Below are 19,293 nucleotides of genomic sequence, written 5' to 3'. Positions count from 1 at the left end.
CAATCCACATCATTTGCTACGCAACAGGCGCGCATCGTATTGATTACTGCTATACCCATATTCTGTTCTTATGGGACTTTAATCTGTGCAGTGTATTATCAATGTATCCAACTTACAATCTGTAAAATTTGCATTAATAATTCATGGATACATATATCTGTCATGCTGCAGGCATGCCACAGATTAATACAGACATGTCAATTAATTTCTGGGACTTTAACCCATATTATGGGACTTTAACCCATATAATTTGCTACGCATTAGGCGTGCATAATATCAATATTGACATGTCAAAGGATTGTCCTTTCGGGACTTCAATCCACATCATTTGCTACGCAACAGGCGTGCATCATATTGATCACTGCTATACCCATATTATGTTCTTATGGGACTTTAATCTGTGTAGTGTATTATCAATGTATCCAACTTACAATCTGTAAAATTTGCATTAATAATTCATGGATACATACAAGCCATTCTTTTGGAACGGACTTATCTTTCCATTTGGTTACCTTTCAAGATAAAATATCAAATAAGTATATAAGCATAAAATAACACAAGTATTGCTTACATCCTTAGGTGGGAGAAACTTTTCTCAAGTATCATTCAAGCTTGTATCGGCCCAGTAAATGTAGCGCTTGATGATCTAGTTATATCCTGCAAGAGTAAAATCACAACTCTTTTCTCTGTCAAAAACAAATAATCCTCAGAGAGTTACAGAAAGAGAAAAAATACAAAAATAATGTGATATTGATTGCAAGAGAAGGTAAGCAATCAAGGAATGAAGCTGGTGGGAGCAGACAACAAGCTCAACAATCAAGGAAGGAAGCTGGTGGGAGCAAACGACAAGCTCTCATTTCTTCTAGTTTAGAAGAACTTCCGGAGATTAGAGTATAAGGTTGCCTTCACAGTTCCCTGATGTGGCGGAAACGTAATCAGGGATAGTCTCGCTTCCTGAATGGATGATCAGAGATAGTCTTGCTTCTCGGGCATATTAAGTGCTCACTGATAATAAAAACAAGTAGATATCGCATCACTAGGTATGGAGAAAACTTGATGTCTTCTGCAAAGAAAATTTCGTTAGTAACACATTTATACACAAATAAGATGAATAGGTAGAACTGGTGAATTTCAAATTAACCATAGGAAAATTGCGAGATTCTCGGGGCACTTTTGAAAAAGTAGCTCCGTGAAATCCGTAAAGCAAGATCAGCTTTGACGAAAATAATACTTGAAAACGCCGAAAGTGCCGATAGGCATTATCAGAGGTCACGTGAAGTTTTGGACTCTGGGAAAGAGAAAGATAATATGGGGATCTGAGATAATATTGGGATCCTGGAAACTGTAGCCATATTTCCTCCTATAGATATGGCCTTTGCAAAACTTGATTGGAGCAACTGCGTTTCAACTTGCTCCTTTCCTGTTATAATAATTGCGCACATTCTTAAAATTTGCACCTGTGGTTTTTACGTCTTTTCAAAATGACGGTTTGGAACCTTGTGCCTTATAGGTTCAAATAACCACATCGACTCTCCCAAATTTCATATTTCAAACTTTTGGCCTGGGCTAAACACAGAACTCAGAATTTATTTGCCCTTTTCAAATGGACATGAAATATGAATTGAGTAAAAGCTACGATAATATCGTAATATAGTAGTGAAGAGCATTAACTACTATATACCCACAATCTCAAATTCGGGATTTCTCATAGATATATCAAAATGTGTGGGAAGCCTCAATTCATCATTTGAGATTTATATTGATATTATCCATTTCACGGTGTATTCTTAACAACCGGAATTCACAAAATATATTTCTTCCTTGAGGTGTCGATTATAACAGAATCGAACTTTATTAAATTCATCATTCTCTTATGCCAAAGAAATATGTGGCGTACCACAATTTGCAATAATACCTCAAGGGTTGTCCATTTAATTGTTGGAACTTCAGGTTCTCAACACTGTTAGATTTTGAACTTCAGGCCAAAATCACATATTCTCATGGTATAGACATTCAATCCCCTTAGATTTTGAACTTCGGGCCAAAATCACATATTCTCATGGTATGGACATTTTTACAATTTTCTGTACATATTTCTGGACTTCAAGCCCTTACATAATTGTCCATATTTTGATGAACTTCTGACATCTCATTTAATTGCTCATCCATGAGTTTAAGGAACTGCAGGTTCCCTTTTGAATGGTGATAGTTTACCCAAAATGGTAAATATTTATGCATACATCACTATTCATGTATACGACACTATTCATGTGTACAGTACATTTGCCAGTACAGTTATCATCCATGTGTACGGCATTATGAACCAATACGGTACTGTTACATCATTAAGGAACCCCAAGTCCTTATTTACATGTCAAGGATCAAGGACCCTCAAGTCCAATCACATGTTTACAAATATAGTACCGGAGAGACTGCCAGCTCTCATATTAACATCATCATCAAGGATCTTCAAATCCTGATGTAATTGTATGATGAGGATCAAGGAACTTCTGGTCCTGATCTGCTTACTGTAAAAACTCATCATACAGCACATTTAATCCATAAAATAAATTGCTGGTAAATAAATTACCGGTATGGACGATAAACTCGCACCACACTTTAAATAAATGTAAATGTGCGGTAAATTAAATTCATAAATTAAATTGCTTGCTGTATGGACGTTAATCCCGCACCATACTTTAAATAAAATTAAATGTGCAGTAAATTGTGCTTGTATGGGCACTAATTCTGCTCCATACATTTAAATAAAAGTAAAGGCGTGGACGATAAACCCGCACCACCCTTTTAAATAAATACTGGTTGTATGGGTAATAAACCTACACCATACAGTAAATAAAATAAATGTGGGGTTAAAACCACCACCGAATAAAATAAGAAAAATGTTAGTATTAGTAACGGCCTCCCACTAATAATATGTTTAGTATTACCAAGGGTCCATTTTTGTTAATGGTTAGTAAAAGAAAAGCAGATAAATATAATAGGAAATAATAGGGAAGATAAGGGAGCAGAGATCTTATCGCTTATTCTTTCGCTTATGCCCTTGCTGAGTGATTTTTTTTTTTTTTCAGTGTTTCGGTGGGTTTTCACATGTGCAGCAGAATGTGTGGGTGGGGCTGTAATCATGCGCACTCGACAACATGTGCTGTTCTTTTTCGGTGGTGCTACTCATCAATCCTGGTATTTGTGTACCTCATGTGCTTATCACTACCTGCATCGAGAGTGGACATATGGTGTGTAGCCGGTTGCTTTTGGAATAAAATAAAATATCCTGGGTTTGCCATTCATGGACATCCAGCCGGTTTTGATATCTGGTGTTCTTTATGATGACTGGGAAGCAGCCATGGGATTTGAAAGCTGGGGCGAGACCCTGGGACCTCATGCTTCAGATTGCTTCCAAATCTCTGGTTATCAGATGAGGCTAAAGATTTCTTAGGAAAGTGCTTCTTGTTAATAATAATGCCCACAGTGAAGTAAATGCTAGCAGAAGGCGGCAAATCGACTCTGATTTCGTCCACATCGAACCAAAACAAGATCCTTTGGTTAACACTCTGGCCCTGTAAATGTAGCGCACATTCTGGTTAACAAGCTGGTGAGGCTGGAGGAGAGGGTCGGTGAGGGACCGAGCCCGAGAGCTGGAGCTACGGGGCAAGGCGTTGCTGCTCTTCTTGGAGCTTGAATTCGGGTTCCAGCAGCACCAGCAGAGCGATCGCCTCCATCTCCTTCCCCCAAGTCCTCGGCGTCGTGGAGCTTGAGCTCCCGGTCCGCCGGTACGACCACCTGAACCTGTCCGAGTCAGCATCCGACTCGCCGGTCCCCTTGAGCCGACTCTGAGCAGCCGGACCGGTGCAGGGGGCGCAGTGCCTGTAAGCTCCCGAGGCCTTCAATGCCATGTCCTTAAGCTGGAAAGTGAGGGATTTAATGGCGGCTTGTTGCTTGTTGTTGGCGGAGGCGGGGGTGTTGGTGGTGAAAGGTTGGTCTGTTTGGAAATTGCTTGTTGGTATTAAACTTGTTCACACATTGACGATGAAGTCATAATAATATTGTAAGTTGGCACGATGGCGAGAGCAGAAGATGAGAAGGAAATGACGATCTGGGACTTGTTAATTTACTGAGGAAGATGATGAAGTTTCCTGGTGGAAACAAATTAATTGAGTCAAAGAATATATACGGGGGGTTTTGGGATTTGGGGTTGAGAAGTTGAGCATCGGCGATGTTCAGAGGCTTCAGTGGGAATATCTCTACAGATATGGGAGACAGAGAGAGCTGAGAATTCCGGTTGATTTTGGTCTCTGGGTTTTATCAGAGAACTCAGCTGGTTAGAGCCTTGTGCTGATAACGTGTTATAAATCAAGAGGAATTGGAGAGAAATTGAGATGGAGAGAATGGAATGTTTTCTCTATCTCATATCTGTGTTTTCAATCTCATCTCTGTGTATTCTGTTTGAACATTACAAGGAGGGATCAACCCTTTTGTAGGTAAAGCTCCTTCCACCAAGTGGTGGAGTAGGTAAAGCTCCATCCAACAAGTGGTGGAGTAGGTAAAGCTCCATCCAACAAGTGGTGGGCTCCACCTTATTATTTACAACAGACATCGTTTTAATGAGAAACCCAAAATAAACAGCACACATCTTCTTCCTCGTGCATCTTCTTCCTCGCGCATCCTCTTCCTCTCACATCTTCTTCCTTGCGTAGCGTCTTTGTGCCAGAAAAAGAAGTATGCAATTCTAACTAAACACACATCTGAAGGAGTCTTGTCATAATAGATGCGATTTTTCACTACCAAAACAGGAGAGCCTCTTTGAGACATTTAATCGAACAAATGGTGAGCACCATCAAAGGGGCAAATTCCGGCCTCTCCAGGTGATTTTCCGGCGGGGGGAGGTACAGCTGCACCTCCTTGCTCCTTAATAGATCCGTCACTGCGTACGTGTATAATAGAGTATTAAATGTGAAAGTACTAAATTCTTTATACGGGTAATAATTCTGGAAGAGTAAAAAATTAAAAGGGGACAATAGAGACTCGGGTAATGGCTTAATATTAATGGATAATTACTCTTGTCGATAAACAAAAATCATAGAAAAAATTTAAAAGAAAAAAAGGATTCCAATATATATATATATATATAGTATAGCCGCTCGGCTATATGATTTATTAAAGACAATAAACCCGTAAAGCCGCCTGGCTATACTATTTTAAAAAAAATAAAAATAAAAAAATGAGTATTGTCGTGCGGATATACTAATTTTTTTATATGTAAAAAAGAGGACCCCAGAGCGATTATGTGCCACGTGTCAAAAAATTAAAAATTAAAAACATTGAGTATAGCTGGGCGGCTATACTATTCTTTTTAAAAAGAGGACCCGCTAGCGATTAGGTGCCACATGTCAAAAATAAGTATAGCCGTCCGGCTATACGTTTAAAAAAAAATCGTAGTATTGCCACCCGACGATACTATTTAAATACATTATATTTAAAAGGTATAGCAGCACGGCGATACTCTTTAATAGAAAAAAATTAAGAAAAAAAGACCCTCCTAGTTGCATTAATTTGTACTTTATAGATATTAATTTGCTAGTTTCAACATATCTAAAGCATATATTAATCGGCCACTATATAATATTATAATATAATTTTTATAACATATATTATTCTTATTCAATAATATATGAGAATTATTTGTATAATACGTAAATTTTATGTGTCTTACTGAAAATTTTGTAAAAAATATGTGTATTAAACATTAGAAATACGTACGTGCATATACAACACGACTATTGTACGTTTGCTTTTTAAAAAACATGAGACATGTATAGAACATGAATGTATTATTCAAAAAAACGTACGTACGTGTATAATAGAGTATTAAACGTGAAAGTGCTAAATTTTTTATATGTGTAATAACTCTGGAAAAGTAAAAAATTAAAAAGGGATAATAGAGACTTGGGTAATGGCCTAATAGTAATGAATAATTACTCTTATCGATAAATGAAAATCGTCAAAAAAATTTGAAAGAAAAAAAGGATTCCAGTATATATATATATATATATATATATATAGTATAGCCGCTCGGCTATACGATTTATTAAAGAGAATTAAAAAAGCCAGTAAATCCGCATGGGTAGACTATTTTTTAAAAAAATAAGAAAAAAATCGACACGCAGCTATACTATTTATTGAAAAAAAACAAAAAACAGAGCAATCGCATTGCGCCTAGGCGCTCACGTGTAAAACAGTATAGCCGTGTGGCTATATTATTTTTTATATAAAAAAAGGGGACCCTCTGGTGATTATGTTCTACATGTCAAGCCAAGTACATTTAAAACATTAAAAAAACTAAATATAGTTGCATGGTTGTACTATTTTTTTTAAAAAAGGACCCGCTAACGATTAGGCACCACATGTCAAAAATAAGTATAGCTGCCCGACTATACGATTTTTTTTAAAACAAAATCGTAGTATAGGCTTTGACTTCAATTTTTTCCTAGCTCAAATATCTCGTAGACACTGATCAGAAAAGTAGATGCATAAAACAAGAAGTAAATAACACTAGATGCCAATGGGTATAGCCTAGTTAAAAAAGGCCTTGATTTATAAATCAATGGTCACAAGTTTGAACTCCCATAAAACCTTGCAATGTGTGTAAGAAACCCACTCACCTTTATAGTAGACTATCTCTTATAACCCCTCAAATAAACTCCTCACACTAAAGTCCTCATTTAGCCTTTCGGGTCTTCTAATAGTAAATAACACAAGATTTGTTTGCACCCTCGACTCTTCTCAACAATTCTCAAAATGGCCCAACATAATAAGGTTAAAGGTGGTCCAATTGAAATTCGGTTGGTCCGCTCGGGCAATTACCCACCTTTAAGCGGGTCCTCTGTGGTATCTGCTCTTGTGTGCTCAGCCTAGGGTTTATTCCCTCAAAGGCTCAACCTTTACAGGATTATTCGGTTCTCTCTCTCGAAAGCCATGGCGAAGAACAGGAACAAGAAGAAGAGAAACGATGCCGCTTCAATGGACATCACTGGAGATCCCGTTTCAGATTTGCCTCAAGGTATTAAGTCCTGTTCTAATTTCATAAAATTCTATGACTATAACTTTCCTCTCTCTCTCTCTCTCCCCTTAGCTTTGGGGAATTTTGACCCTTTCTGTACATTGATTGTGCAGCAATGGACACCTCAGAGTCTGGGGCTCACAACCCAAGTGGTGGTGCTTCCAGTTTGTAAGTATCAATTCTTACCAAGCACTCATTTTTATAAGGTTAATGGGTTTTTCTATTAGAGGAGTGATAATCAAGACCACAAATTTAAAATCTTAAACCTTAAACACACATTTAAACATGATTTTCTTCGACTGATTGATTTGTGGTCTTGATTTGTGTTAATTGGGTATTGTAGCTATTGCTAAAAGATTATGGGTGAGGCTGCTTTCTGGGTTCAATTCAAATAAACGAGTGCATATGTGGTGCTACAGGGTCTTTAATGTTTGTGGATGTTTACTAGTCCTCTTTTTGTTGTGTGAACATATAGGTTGTTTACTTGATAAGATATTGCATAATTTCAAATTTTAAACAAAATCGATTTCATTCATAATTATCTTGGAATGTATTTTGTATTTACTATTCATTAGATAGATTTAACCAATTATATGCATATTGTGAGAATTTTCAAATTTCTATAAAAAGTCTCGGATGAATTTCATATGTATAAAAAATTTGCTGCATTTTTTAACGGTTCAACACCTTAAGTGGCGCAGATGGGTTGGGTTGTATAAAGTACGTGTTAGGAAAATGGCTGTGTTAGATGGCCTGTGGTATTACTGCATGGCATGACAAACATTGCAAATCGTCACTTTGATAGTCAACCTATGGTTTTCTAGTACCTAGTTCTTCGACAGGGGAGTATCTCTGCTACTCTCACTCTGAAGTACTTTTTGCCTGTGATCTAGCCTGGTTACTTCTTCATGTTTTGTTGTTGAGAAGGAACTACTTTAACATCACTATGTTTTTGGGGGTCATTCGAGCATGGTTAGAACGGGTAATGAGGAGACTTGTTTTTGTAGCTTGTTGATACTGCTCTGTGACTGATCATGTCAAAAGTGCAGGAATAGGGTTATGATTTAAGGCATGAGAGGAGAGAAATTTGGGGAAGGGAAGGGTTCAATGATGTGGCACGTGATTAGAATTTGATTAAAAATGTTTTTCCTGTGAAAATAGGGTCGAGGATTTTGCCCTCCTGATTAATATATTTCTCTTTCTTATGGGCTAAGGGTGGCTAACGATGAATGAAGAAATTCTACCTCATCCCATTAACTTATATGTTATTTGTTTGTTTAATTTACCCATTTAATGCTTCTGTGATTGAAGTCATTGATTTGCCTTTCCTGGTTTCATTTCATTTCCAGCTCCTTTGTTTATTGCATCTGTCTGTTTTCTGTTTTTTTGTTTACAGCTCTTTAATTTTGAAAATTTTCCCGTAACAGAAAGATAAAGGGAAGGCAAATGAAGAGATCAAAAAATGCCCGAAAGAAAAAAGCCATAGTAAGGGCTATATCGAAAAAAGAGCAGGCTGTTGAAAAAACTAAGAAGCATGAAAGCAAAACCTTGAGAACCCAATCTGCAAAGCTGCTATATGATTGATGATTCTCGCCAGCTATTCTTGTAAAAGGAAAAGCCATACTTTTTTGTGATTCTTGTATCAGTTTCATTATAAGTTTCTTTCTCAGATTGCAATTTTGATAATGAATGTAATTAGTTGAATTTTTTTGACCCTTTGACCCTTTGTCAATGGATTAAGAAACTAGTAAATTACTCTGATCTCCTCTCCATGAACGTAGGCATATAAAGGCTGAACCAGGTTAAATCTCATGTGTTCTTGGTTGGTTTGGTGAAGACTGCCAGTTTCGACCTGGCCAACGAGGTTTGGCCCAAAAAAAGGGCCTTCACTTGCAGACTAGTGATCTCATGTTCAAACTCTCATGACACTTTGATAGTGTGTGAGAACAACCCCCTCTCCCGATTCACTTTCAAATTATTTAAATGTGGTCCTCTTTAGTGACGTATCGACACGTGGGTGGCATACACGTAGACATTTGGCAAATATTTGACGTCATTCTGCCTAATTCATATAAAAATTCCACCCTCAATTTGGTAGTTCTCTTCTCATGGGGATTACATACCTTATGGAGAAATGGCAAAAAATAAGATGAATATTAATAGAATTTCTATTGTCTATCTTCGTTGGTAGCCAATGTAACAATTCTTTGATCACGTGTCCACACGTGGGCCTACACACACATTTAGAAAAGATTTAAAGTCATATTGGCTGGTTCATGTAAAAATTTCCCCCCGAAATTTAACTCATATATGTAGTATTATTATCGCAAAAGTAAATAATGAGGATGAGATATCTTACCATATGCAATAACAAAGAGTGCAGCCAAAAAAGCCATTTTTTATACAAACTTGTCCATGTATTTTTTAGTCAGCAATAAGATAGCAAGACAGGAATGTATAATGTTGGTAATGGCATTTGTTGTTTGTTGCACTCAAGTACTTGCTTTGAATCCCACATAGTATATATTTATGTAGGTGAAGCAATTAGCTAAGAATAATGTTACTCTTACCACATTTGTATATCATATTTTTATACCACCTTATGTGGCAGATGAGGTGGACAATCATATATCAATTAAAATTATTTAACATTTTCTTTTCTTTTATGATTTATTAACACCATAAAAAAAATTATCAATTAAACTATCTTTATTAAAATACACTTCATTGATTTAATTGATGTGACATATGATATGGACATGTCACATCATGTTGTATAGAAATGTGGAATAAAAATGTGGTAAGTGTAACATTACTCATTAGCTAAAGATGTTAACAAATTTAATACAGTGAAAAATGCATATTTTTCTTTGGTAAGCAAGTAAAAAATGCATCTTTATTTTTTGGTAAGAAAGCCAAAAATGCATTACACAACTCAAATTATTTACAACTGTCTCACATGGAATGGATTGATATATATTTTTTGTTTGTGGGGTTTGTCACCCATAATTGGGCCGAGCTTAAGTCCACATAGAAGTCACAGACGAGAGAGGCCCAAAGTTTTTGCCTATTTTCACTTTCACTTTTTCACAAAGGCCCTAATGCCAATTGTTCCATGTGTAATCAGCCCGATTAATTCATGTTTCAAAGTGCCTTGTGAGTTTTAATGAAAGATTAAAACAAATTACTAAGATAAATTTCAAGTAATTCCGATTATTGTTTGTATTAAAAATAAATAAATATATGCAAGGCGTTTGTAGCTCAAGTGGTTAAGAGCATTATCGTTGCACCTTAGGTTTGATCTCCCCATCGCAGATATCGCTTGTATCATAAAAAATAAATTAATAAGAGAAATATAGCAGCTATATTTGTATTAATTCTTCATCATCCCTGTAAACTATGGTTTACAATTTTATTGAGCAAACTAGGCAACAACACCATGTCATGTGTGCCTGAAATTAATTGACTTTAGTTCATGGCCGTGGTGAAAAGGGGAGGAGGAATGGCATGATGCACCTCTACTTTCTGGTTCGCGCAGCAAAAATTCGCACATTCTGGATCATAGGGGCAAGCAGGATCTACGACTCCGAAGGTTCTTGCTTCAGCACATAGCTCCATACCTGCCAACAATTAATTAATTATTTACTTATATAATGAGTATAATATTGTGATATTAGTCGATATTGAATCTTGGGAGTTATCCAAATTTAATTTAATTTTAGACACCAAGCATGGCGAAACAAGAATGAGAGATTTTACCGGATGCAATGACCATGAGCACAACCAAAAGAGCCAATTTTGATGAAGACTTGTCCATGTCTTTTTGAGTTAGCAATTAGATAGCAGAAATGTATAAGATATGTATATAGTATATAGGAAATTGACCGCTGCGCTCGAGTACGTGAAGTTCCTGTAGTAATAGGATATTTATATAGGTGAAGCAATTAGTTAAAAGCTAAGAAATTAGGTAAAGTGGAGAGGATAGGGTTGGGAAATGGGTTAGAATTTGATTAGGCAAAGGGCTCAACTCCCTTATGGAATAAAGAAAAAAGGAGGTAAGAAATCTAAAATACATAGAAAAATGTATCTTGTCTCTTTTGTTGAGTAAGCGAAAAAATAAATTTTGGTGGATTGTGTTTTATGAATTTCTAAAAGAGTTATGATTTAGATGAGAGTTTGATTTCCTCCCATTGTAACAATAAGAAATTTAATATGGAGGAAAATTCATGTTTTCTCTTTTGGTAAATAAGCGAAAAATGCATCTTGTTGGATTGTGTTGTATGGATTGCTAAAGGAATTAGCTAAAAAGGTCAGAAATCTAAACCTCGGGGTCAAACCAAGTGGTGAAGGTAGGTGGTGACATGTGTTAGATCAAAAGTTTGATTTCCTCCCATTGTAACAATAAGAAATTTAATATAGAGAAAAATTCATGTTTTCTTTTTTGGTAAGTAAGTGAAAAATGCATCTTGTTGGATTGTGTTGCTAAAGGAATAGCTAAAAGGGTAAGAAATCTAAACCTTGGGGTCAAACCAAGTGGTGAAGGTAAGTGACGACATGTGTTATACGAAAAGTTTGATTCCCTTCCATTGTAACAATAAGAAATTTAATATAGAGAAAAATGCATCTCTGTTTTTGGCAGAGCAAGTAAAAAATGAATCTTGATGGTTTATGTGGTAGCTACACACATTAGTTGCACTTGTCTGACTTGGAATGGATGAAATGAAGAATGATTAAAACTTAAATACTAATTATTCATTATATAAAGAGTAATTAAAATATAAGTAATAATAATAATTGGTCAATAATGCTAAGACATTACTTAATTACAAATATTAAACTAAAGAAAACTAATTTTGTAATATATATATATAAACAAAGTTCACAAAATAATCTAAAATAATTCATTACTATTTATTAATTAATTTATGAAATTAGTAAAATATTTAAATACTAATTATTCACTAACGAAATAAAATAATTACCAATTAAAGTAATTAAAAAAAGGCTAAGATATTACTTAATTACATAAAAGAAAATCATTTTGGGCTATACTTTTAAAATATTAAAATCTATTTAACGAGTATATCCACTTTAAATGTATACAAATATTTTAACAGTATACCCGCGCGGCTATACATGTTAAATATTAACATATTTTCAAAGTACAACGGCGCGGCCATAATCGTTAAATATTAATATATTTTAAAAGTACAGCCGCGACCCGCATGGGTATACATTTTAAATATTAATATCATTTTGTTATCATCACGAATTAGGTTATCCTGTGAGAGACAGAGTTGAAAAAGAAAGTCAATAACAAATCACTTAGTTCAAATTCAACCTCACGATTTTCAAAATCGGAAGCATGTTTTTCAATGTTTGACTGACCAAATGCATTTGGTAAACATGGACTTGCTGGATCAAGACACTTCAATTGCTTCTGCATATAGATCCAGACCCTCCATGCCAACACATTTGAGTTATAAACTTACCAACTTATTCTTAATGCATTTTCATGATATTTTTGCTAGTTTCGATCCATTTGCACGAGATAGTTGCTAATTTAGAATACATAATGTTTTGATAGAGGCCATATTTTGGGTTTTAACTTTTGAGTTTTGGTCGGACTTAGGGCACCTAACACTCAAGAGTTGAAGCCTAAATTTAACTGATATATCTAGTATCATTATCGCAAAAGTAAATAATGAGGATGAGATATCTTACCATATGCAATAACCAAGAGTCCAGCCAAAAAAACCATTTGTTTTATACAAACTTGTCCACGTATTTTTTTAGTTAGCAATTAGATAGCAAGGCAGGAATGTATAATATTGGTAATGGCGTTTGTTGTTTGTTGCACTCAAGTACTTGCTTTGAATCCCACATAGTATATATATTCATATAGGTGAAGCAATTAGCTAAAGAGGGTAACAAATTTAATACAGTGAAAAATGCATATTTTTCTTTGGTAAGCAAGTAAAAATTGCAATTCTTTTTTTTTTTTTGGTTAAGAAAGCAAAAAATGCATTACACTACCCAAATTATTTACGTACTTGTCTCACTTGGAATGGATTGATATATATACTTTTGTTCGTTTGGCCGAGCTTAAGCCCACATAGAAGTCACAAACGGGAGAGGCCCAAAGTCTTTGCCTATAACTTTCACTTTTTCACAAAGCCCCTAATGCCTATTGTTACATGTGTAATCAGCCGATTGATTCTTGTTTCAAATTGTCTTATGAGCTTGAATGGAAGATCAAAACGAATTACTAAGATAAATTTCAAGTAATTCCGATTATTGTTTGTATTAAAAATAAATAAATTAATGTAAAGCGTTTGTAGCTCAAGTGGTTAAGAGTATTTACAGTTGCACTTTGGGGGGTGTATCCAATTCAAACTTTTAATGACTTTTATAGAGTTTAAAAGTCTTGAGGTATTCAATTTAGACTTTTAAGGAGTATATAAAAGTCTAGTGGTATTCAATTGTGACTTTTAAAAAGTATTTAAAAGTTTGGTGGTATTCAATTATGACTTTTAAAAAGTATTTAAAAGTTTAGTGGTATTCAAAAAGTTAATGACTTTTAAAAAGCTTATTAAATGAATGACTTTTCCATACTTTTAAGGCTAATTATTAAGAGCAAAAGTCTTGCCAATTTATTTGTGACTTTTATCAACTCTATGAAAGTATTTAAGAATTTGTCATCTCTATGAAAGTCACTCACTTAAAAAAAGTCTTTATAAGTATGAATTGGATACACCCCCCTTAGATTCGATCTTCCCATCCCAGATATCGCTTGTATCATAAAAGATAAATTAGTAAGAGAAATACAGCAGCCATATTTGTATTAATTCTTCATCATCCCTGTAAACTATGGTTTCCAATTTTATTGAGCAAACTAGGCAACAACACAATGTCATGTGTGCCTGTGCCTGAAATTAATTAACTTCAGTTCATGGCCGTGGTGGAAAGGGGAGGAGGAATGGTGTGATGTGCCTCTACTTTCTGGTTCGCACAACAAAAATTCGCACATTCTGGATCATAGGGGCAAGCAGGATCTACGACTCCGAAGGTTCTTGCTTCAGCACATAGCTTCACACCTGCCAACAATTAATTAATTATTTACTTATATAATGAGTAGACTATTGTGATATTAGTCGATATTGAAATCTTGGGAGTTATCCAAATTTAATTTAATTTTAGACACCATGCATGGCGAAACAAGAATGAGAGGTTTTACCAGATGCAATGACCATGAGCACAACCAGAAGAGCTAATTTTGATGAAGACTTGTCCATGTCTTTTTGAGTTAGCAATTAGATAGCAAGAATGTATAAGATACGTATATAGTATATAGGAAATTGACTTCTGTGCTCAAGTACTTGAAGTTCCTGTAGTGATAGGATATTTATATAGGTGAAGCAATTAGTTAAAGTTGAGAGGATAGGTTGGGAAATGGGTTAGAATTTGATTAGGCAAAGGGCTCGACTCCCTTATGGAATAACGAAAAAAAAAGAAGGTAAGAAATCTAAAATACATAGAAAAATATATTTTGTTTCTTTTGTTGAGTAAGCGAAAAAATAAATTTTGGTGGATTGTGTTTTATGAATTTCTAAAAGAGTTATGATTCAGATAAGAGTTTGATTTCCTCCCATTGTAACAATAAGAAATTTTATATGTTGAAAAATTCATGTTTTATCTTTTGGTAACTACGCGAAAAATGCATCTTGTTGGATTGTGTTGTATGGATTGCTAAAGCAATTAGCTAAAAAGGTCAGAAATCTAAACCTCGGGGTCAAACCAAGTGGTGAAGGTATGTGGCGACATGTGTTAGATCAAAAGTTTGATTTCCTCCCATTGTAACAATAAGAAATTTAATATAGAGAAAAATTCATGTTTCTCTTTTGGTAAGTAAGCAAAAAATGCATCTTGTTGGATTGTGTTGCTAAAGGGTAAGAAATCCAAACCTCAGGGTCAAACCAAGTGGTGAAGGTAAGTGACGACATGTGTTATATCAAAAGTTTGATTCCTTTCCATTGTAACAATGAGAAATTTAATATAGAGATAAACACATCTCTTTTTTTGGTTAAGCAAATAAAAAATGCATCTTGATGGTTTATGTTGCAGCTACACACATTAGTTGCACCTGTCTAACTTGGAATGTATGAAATGAAGAATGATTAAAACATAAATACTAATTATTCATTATATAAAGAATAATTAAAACATAAACAAGTATTATTATTATTATTAAATAATGCTAAGATATTACTTAATTGAAAATATTATAAAAAAACTAATTTTGTATAATTAACAAAACAAAAACAAAAACAAAGTCCACAAAATAATCTAAAATAATCAATTACTATTTACTAAGTAATTTATGAAATCAGTACAATATTTAAATACTAATTATTCACTAAAGAAATTAACATAATTACTTATTAAAGTAATTTAAAAAAGGCTAAAGATATTAATTAATTACAAAATAGAAAACCATTTTGGGCTATTTAACAAGTATATATGCTTTGAATATATACGAATATTTTAACAGTATAGCCATGCTGCTATACCTGTTAAATATTAACATATTTTCAAAGTACAGCCGCACAGCCATAATCTTTAAATATTAATATATTTTAAACCTTAAAAAGAATTTTCTTTGAGTTTTACTTAGAAGGGCAATTTACAAAGGAAACTAAAAGAAAATTTTGGGAAACAAGCAAATTACAGGGGAGATTGCCGAATTTTCGACAAAAGTTAAACCTGAAAAGATTTTTCTTTGAGTTTTAGTTGGAAGGGCAATTTGGTCAAGTGTGCTTGGCACTTGTCTGATGTTGGACATGCACAGGGTTCGGTGCAGATTCCAAAGTGGAATTTGGGTCAGAGCAAGACTTCACGTGTTGGGTCTAATGGCCACACGTGCTCCCACGTCACCCAATATGTGTTGTCCACGTGTTAGGTTTGAAAGTTTGCCACACGTGCGGAGACATGTTGAGAGTGTTTGTCCCACATTGAAAAGTTAAGGGACCAAGCCTGGGTTTATAAGGAGTTGGGCTACTCCCCCCATAGCCAATTGGTTTTGGGGTGGAACCTCAACTTCCTTCATGAACAACGTCCAAGCATATAATCTGGTTTCATTTCTCTTAACAGTTTTACCAGCGTGATGATATACTAGAAGAAGAATAAGCTAGCTCTTTGGTACATTGAAAGGCAATTTGTAACATTTTTTTTTCCTTTCTGATGGATTTGGATTGGATTTTAATACTTTTAATTTTCCGACTAAAAATTGTATATGAATGTTACTCTACAGTAAGAACCTCCCTTGATATTTTGTTTTCTCAATTATAGCTGAGTTTTGTCTCCATTGCTTTTCTCAGTTGGTACAACTATTTGAATGTGCAAGACATTGATAACGTAAAAAATGTCAGACAAGGGATCAAATTGAAAATTAAAGCGCTCGCATGCTCTTTTCCTTAGGAAATCATACAAGAGATCTTAATTAGGCTACCCGTTAAATCTCTGATAAAATGTACTTCAGTCTGCAATACATGGAGGTCCATGATCATAAACCGAAGCTTTATTCACGCCCACCTCAGCCCAACTGTTTTTAGAAAAATAATTTATTTACTATATAAGTTACGGGTAAGATGTTCTGTTTTTAGATATATAGGCCTTTTACACTATAACTTACCGGTAAGATATAGTGTGAAAGGCTATATATCGGAGAATGCAACATCTTAATCGTAACTTATTTAGTAAATAGCCTGTTTTTCTAAAATCATCATATCTTACCGATAAGTTATAGTGTAAAATGCCTATATATCTGGGAACGCAACATCTTACCAGTAATTTATGGAGTAAATAACTTATTTTTCTAAAAACACCACACCTTACCGGTAACTTATAGTATAAAATACCTATATATCTGAGAACACAACATCTTATCCGTATTTTATTGAGTAAATAGCATGTTTTTCTAAAAACACCATATCTTACCTGTAAGTTATGGTGTAAAAGGCCTATATATATTTGAAAACGCAATATTTTACCCGTAATTGATGGAGTAAATAACTTATTTTTCTAAAAACACCGTATATTTCTGGTAAGTTATACTGTGAAATGCTTATATAGCTCATAACGCAACATCTTACCCTTAATTTATTGAGTAAATAACTTATTTTTCAAAAAACACCATATCTTACTGGTAAGTTTTAGTGTAAAATGCTTATATATCTGAGAACACAACATCTCATCCGTATTTTATTGAGTAACTAGCCTGTTTTTCTAAAAACACCATATCTTACCGGTAAGTTATAGTGTAAAAGGCCTATATATCTGAGAACGCAACATCTTAACCGTATTTTACGGAATAAATAACCTATTTTTCTAAAAACACCTTATCTTACCGGTAAGTTATAGTGTAAAATGCCTATATATCTGAGAACACAACATCTTATCCGTATTTTATTGAGTAAATAGCATGTTTTTCTAAAAACACCATATCTTACCGGTAAGTTATAGTGTAAAAGGCCTATATATCTGAGAACGTAACATCTTACCTGTAATTGATGGAGTAAATAACTTATTTTTCTAAAAACACAATTTCTCACCGGTAAGTTATAGTGTAAAAGGCCTATATATATATATATATATATATATCAGAAAACACAACATCGTACTCGTATTTTATTGAGTAAATAACCTGTTTTTCTAAAAACACCATATCTTACCGGTAAGTTATAGTGTAAAATGCCTATATATCTGAGAACGCAACATCTTACTCGTAATTTATAGAGTAAATTACTTATTTTTCTAAAAACACCATATCTTACCGGTAAGTTATAGTGTAAAAGGCCTATATATATCTGAAAACGGAATGACATTCACCTCCTCCTACTCCACATAATTTCTGGTAGCTGTAGCCTCACCTACGACCAAAACAAGGTCATTCAGAAGGTAAAAGACAAAGTTCACTCTGTGCATCATGATAACCAGGCGTTTGATGTGCCAAGATCGAATTTCCAATTGCCGCAAAGAAAAACTTTGGGAATTCACATCTTCGTGTGGTTGGCACTTGTGATGGGCTAATTTGTCTTGCGGATGATATCCCTTCTTATGCTTACAACTTCTTTATATGGAACCCAACCATTAGAAAGTTGGTGACCCTTTCCAGGTCTGGTATTACCTTTCGGTCGCATGGTAGGAGCAATGCTTCTCTTGGGTTTGGTTTTGATGCTATGACCAATGACTATAAGGTTGTGCGACTTGTGACTTTATTGGAGGAAGATGAGCAGCCAACTCTAGCTGAGGTTTATTCCCTAGCCACGGGCAGCAATCTTGGTTGTGTTTCTCCTGCATCTCTAATAACAAAAACCGAATCAGACGAAGAAGCAGCTTTTACAGAGCCGTCAAAGTTCATCTTGAGAAATAGGGGCTTGGGCGGAAGCCATCTGATTGGAGTAGCTTGGCCACGAGATCTCCTCGAATAGTAGTTGATACAGAAGAAGTACTATGCTAGAACTCAACACAAGTGCGAGCAACAACTGTCAAACTTTTTGTTGGATGAGTGCATATACGTCGAAAGATACAATGATTTATGGACTCCCTAATCTGCCAACAAACAAATAAGATTTTACTCAAAGCTAGAGAAACTGTGATATGAGCATTGTAGTTAGTTAAACAATTCATTAAGCAATCCTGAAAAGAACCTCCTTGGCCAATAATTCTCAACACAGCGCCAAACAGAAGCTGCAAGAGGGCAATGCATGAAAAAGTACGAATGAAATTCCTATTTGTTTTATTCGGCAAAATTTGTGAAAAGTACAAATGAAAAAGTTCGGCAAAATATACAAGCTACAAAAAAATGAGGGGTCAAAATAGAAATAAGACTTCATTATGGCGATAAAAAGAAATTTCCGCATAAATTGTTCCCGGGAAAGTTTTTCCAATTCATAAACCACCAGATCAACCATAGATAAACCTTATTCAAGCTTTTAATCTGGGACGGAGATATAAATAGAGAAGAAAGATGCATGAGGGTTTCAGCCGACGCGTTTCTTCTTCCACACTATCATGTACGGAAATGAATGTCCTAGAGGCTAGAAAGGGTTCTACTCCTTTCTTCCTCACTCTTCTTCTCTAACGTCAGCTCCATTTCTTCGGCTCTGCTCATCAGGACCAAAAATTGTAAGTTCCTAAAGTTTCTCTTTCCTTTTTCT

At 34.8% G+C, this 19,293-nt stretch overlaps 1 protein-coding gene across 1 annotated transcript; it reads left to right on the top strand.

Annotated features, from left to right (window-relative positions):
• Positions 6,857 to 8,836, top strand: LOC18781439. The gene is made up of 3 exons (XM_007212224.2): positions 6,857 to 7,075; positions 7,189 to 7,243; positions 8,503 to 8,836. Exons 1-3 carry the CDS (start codon positions 6,991 to 6,993, stop codon positions 8,657 to 8,659), a joined length of 297 nt encoding a protein of 98 aa, XP_007212286.1. The 5' UTR covers positions 6,857 to 6,990; the 3' UTR covers positions 8,660 to 8,836.

This window comes from Prunus persica, chromosome G4 (assembly GCF_000346465.2).
Source record: "Prunus persica cultivar Lovell chromosome G4, Prunus_persica_NCBIv2, whole genome shotgun sequence".
Lineage (NCBI taxonomy): Eukaryota > Viridiplantae > Streptophyta > Magnoliopsida > Rosales > Rosaceae > Prunus > Prunus persica.
Note: the sequence above shows the minus strand (reverse complement) of the source record. Positions and strands in the feature narration are given on the sequence as shown.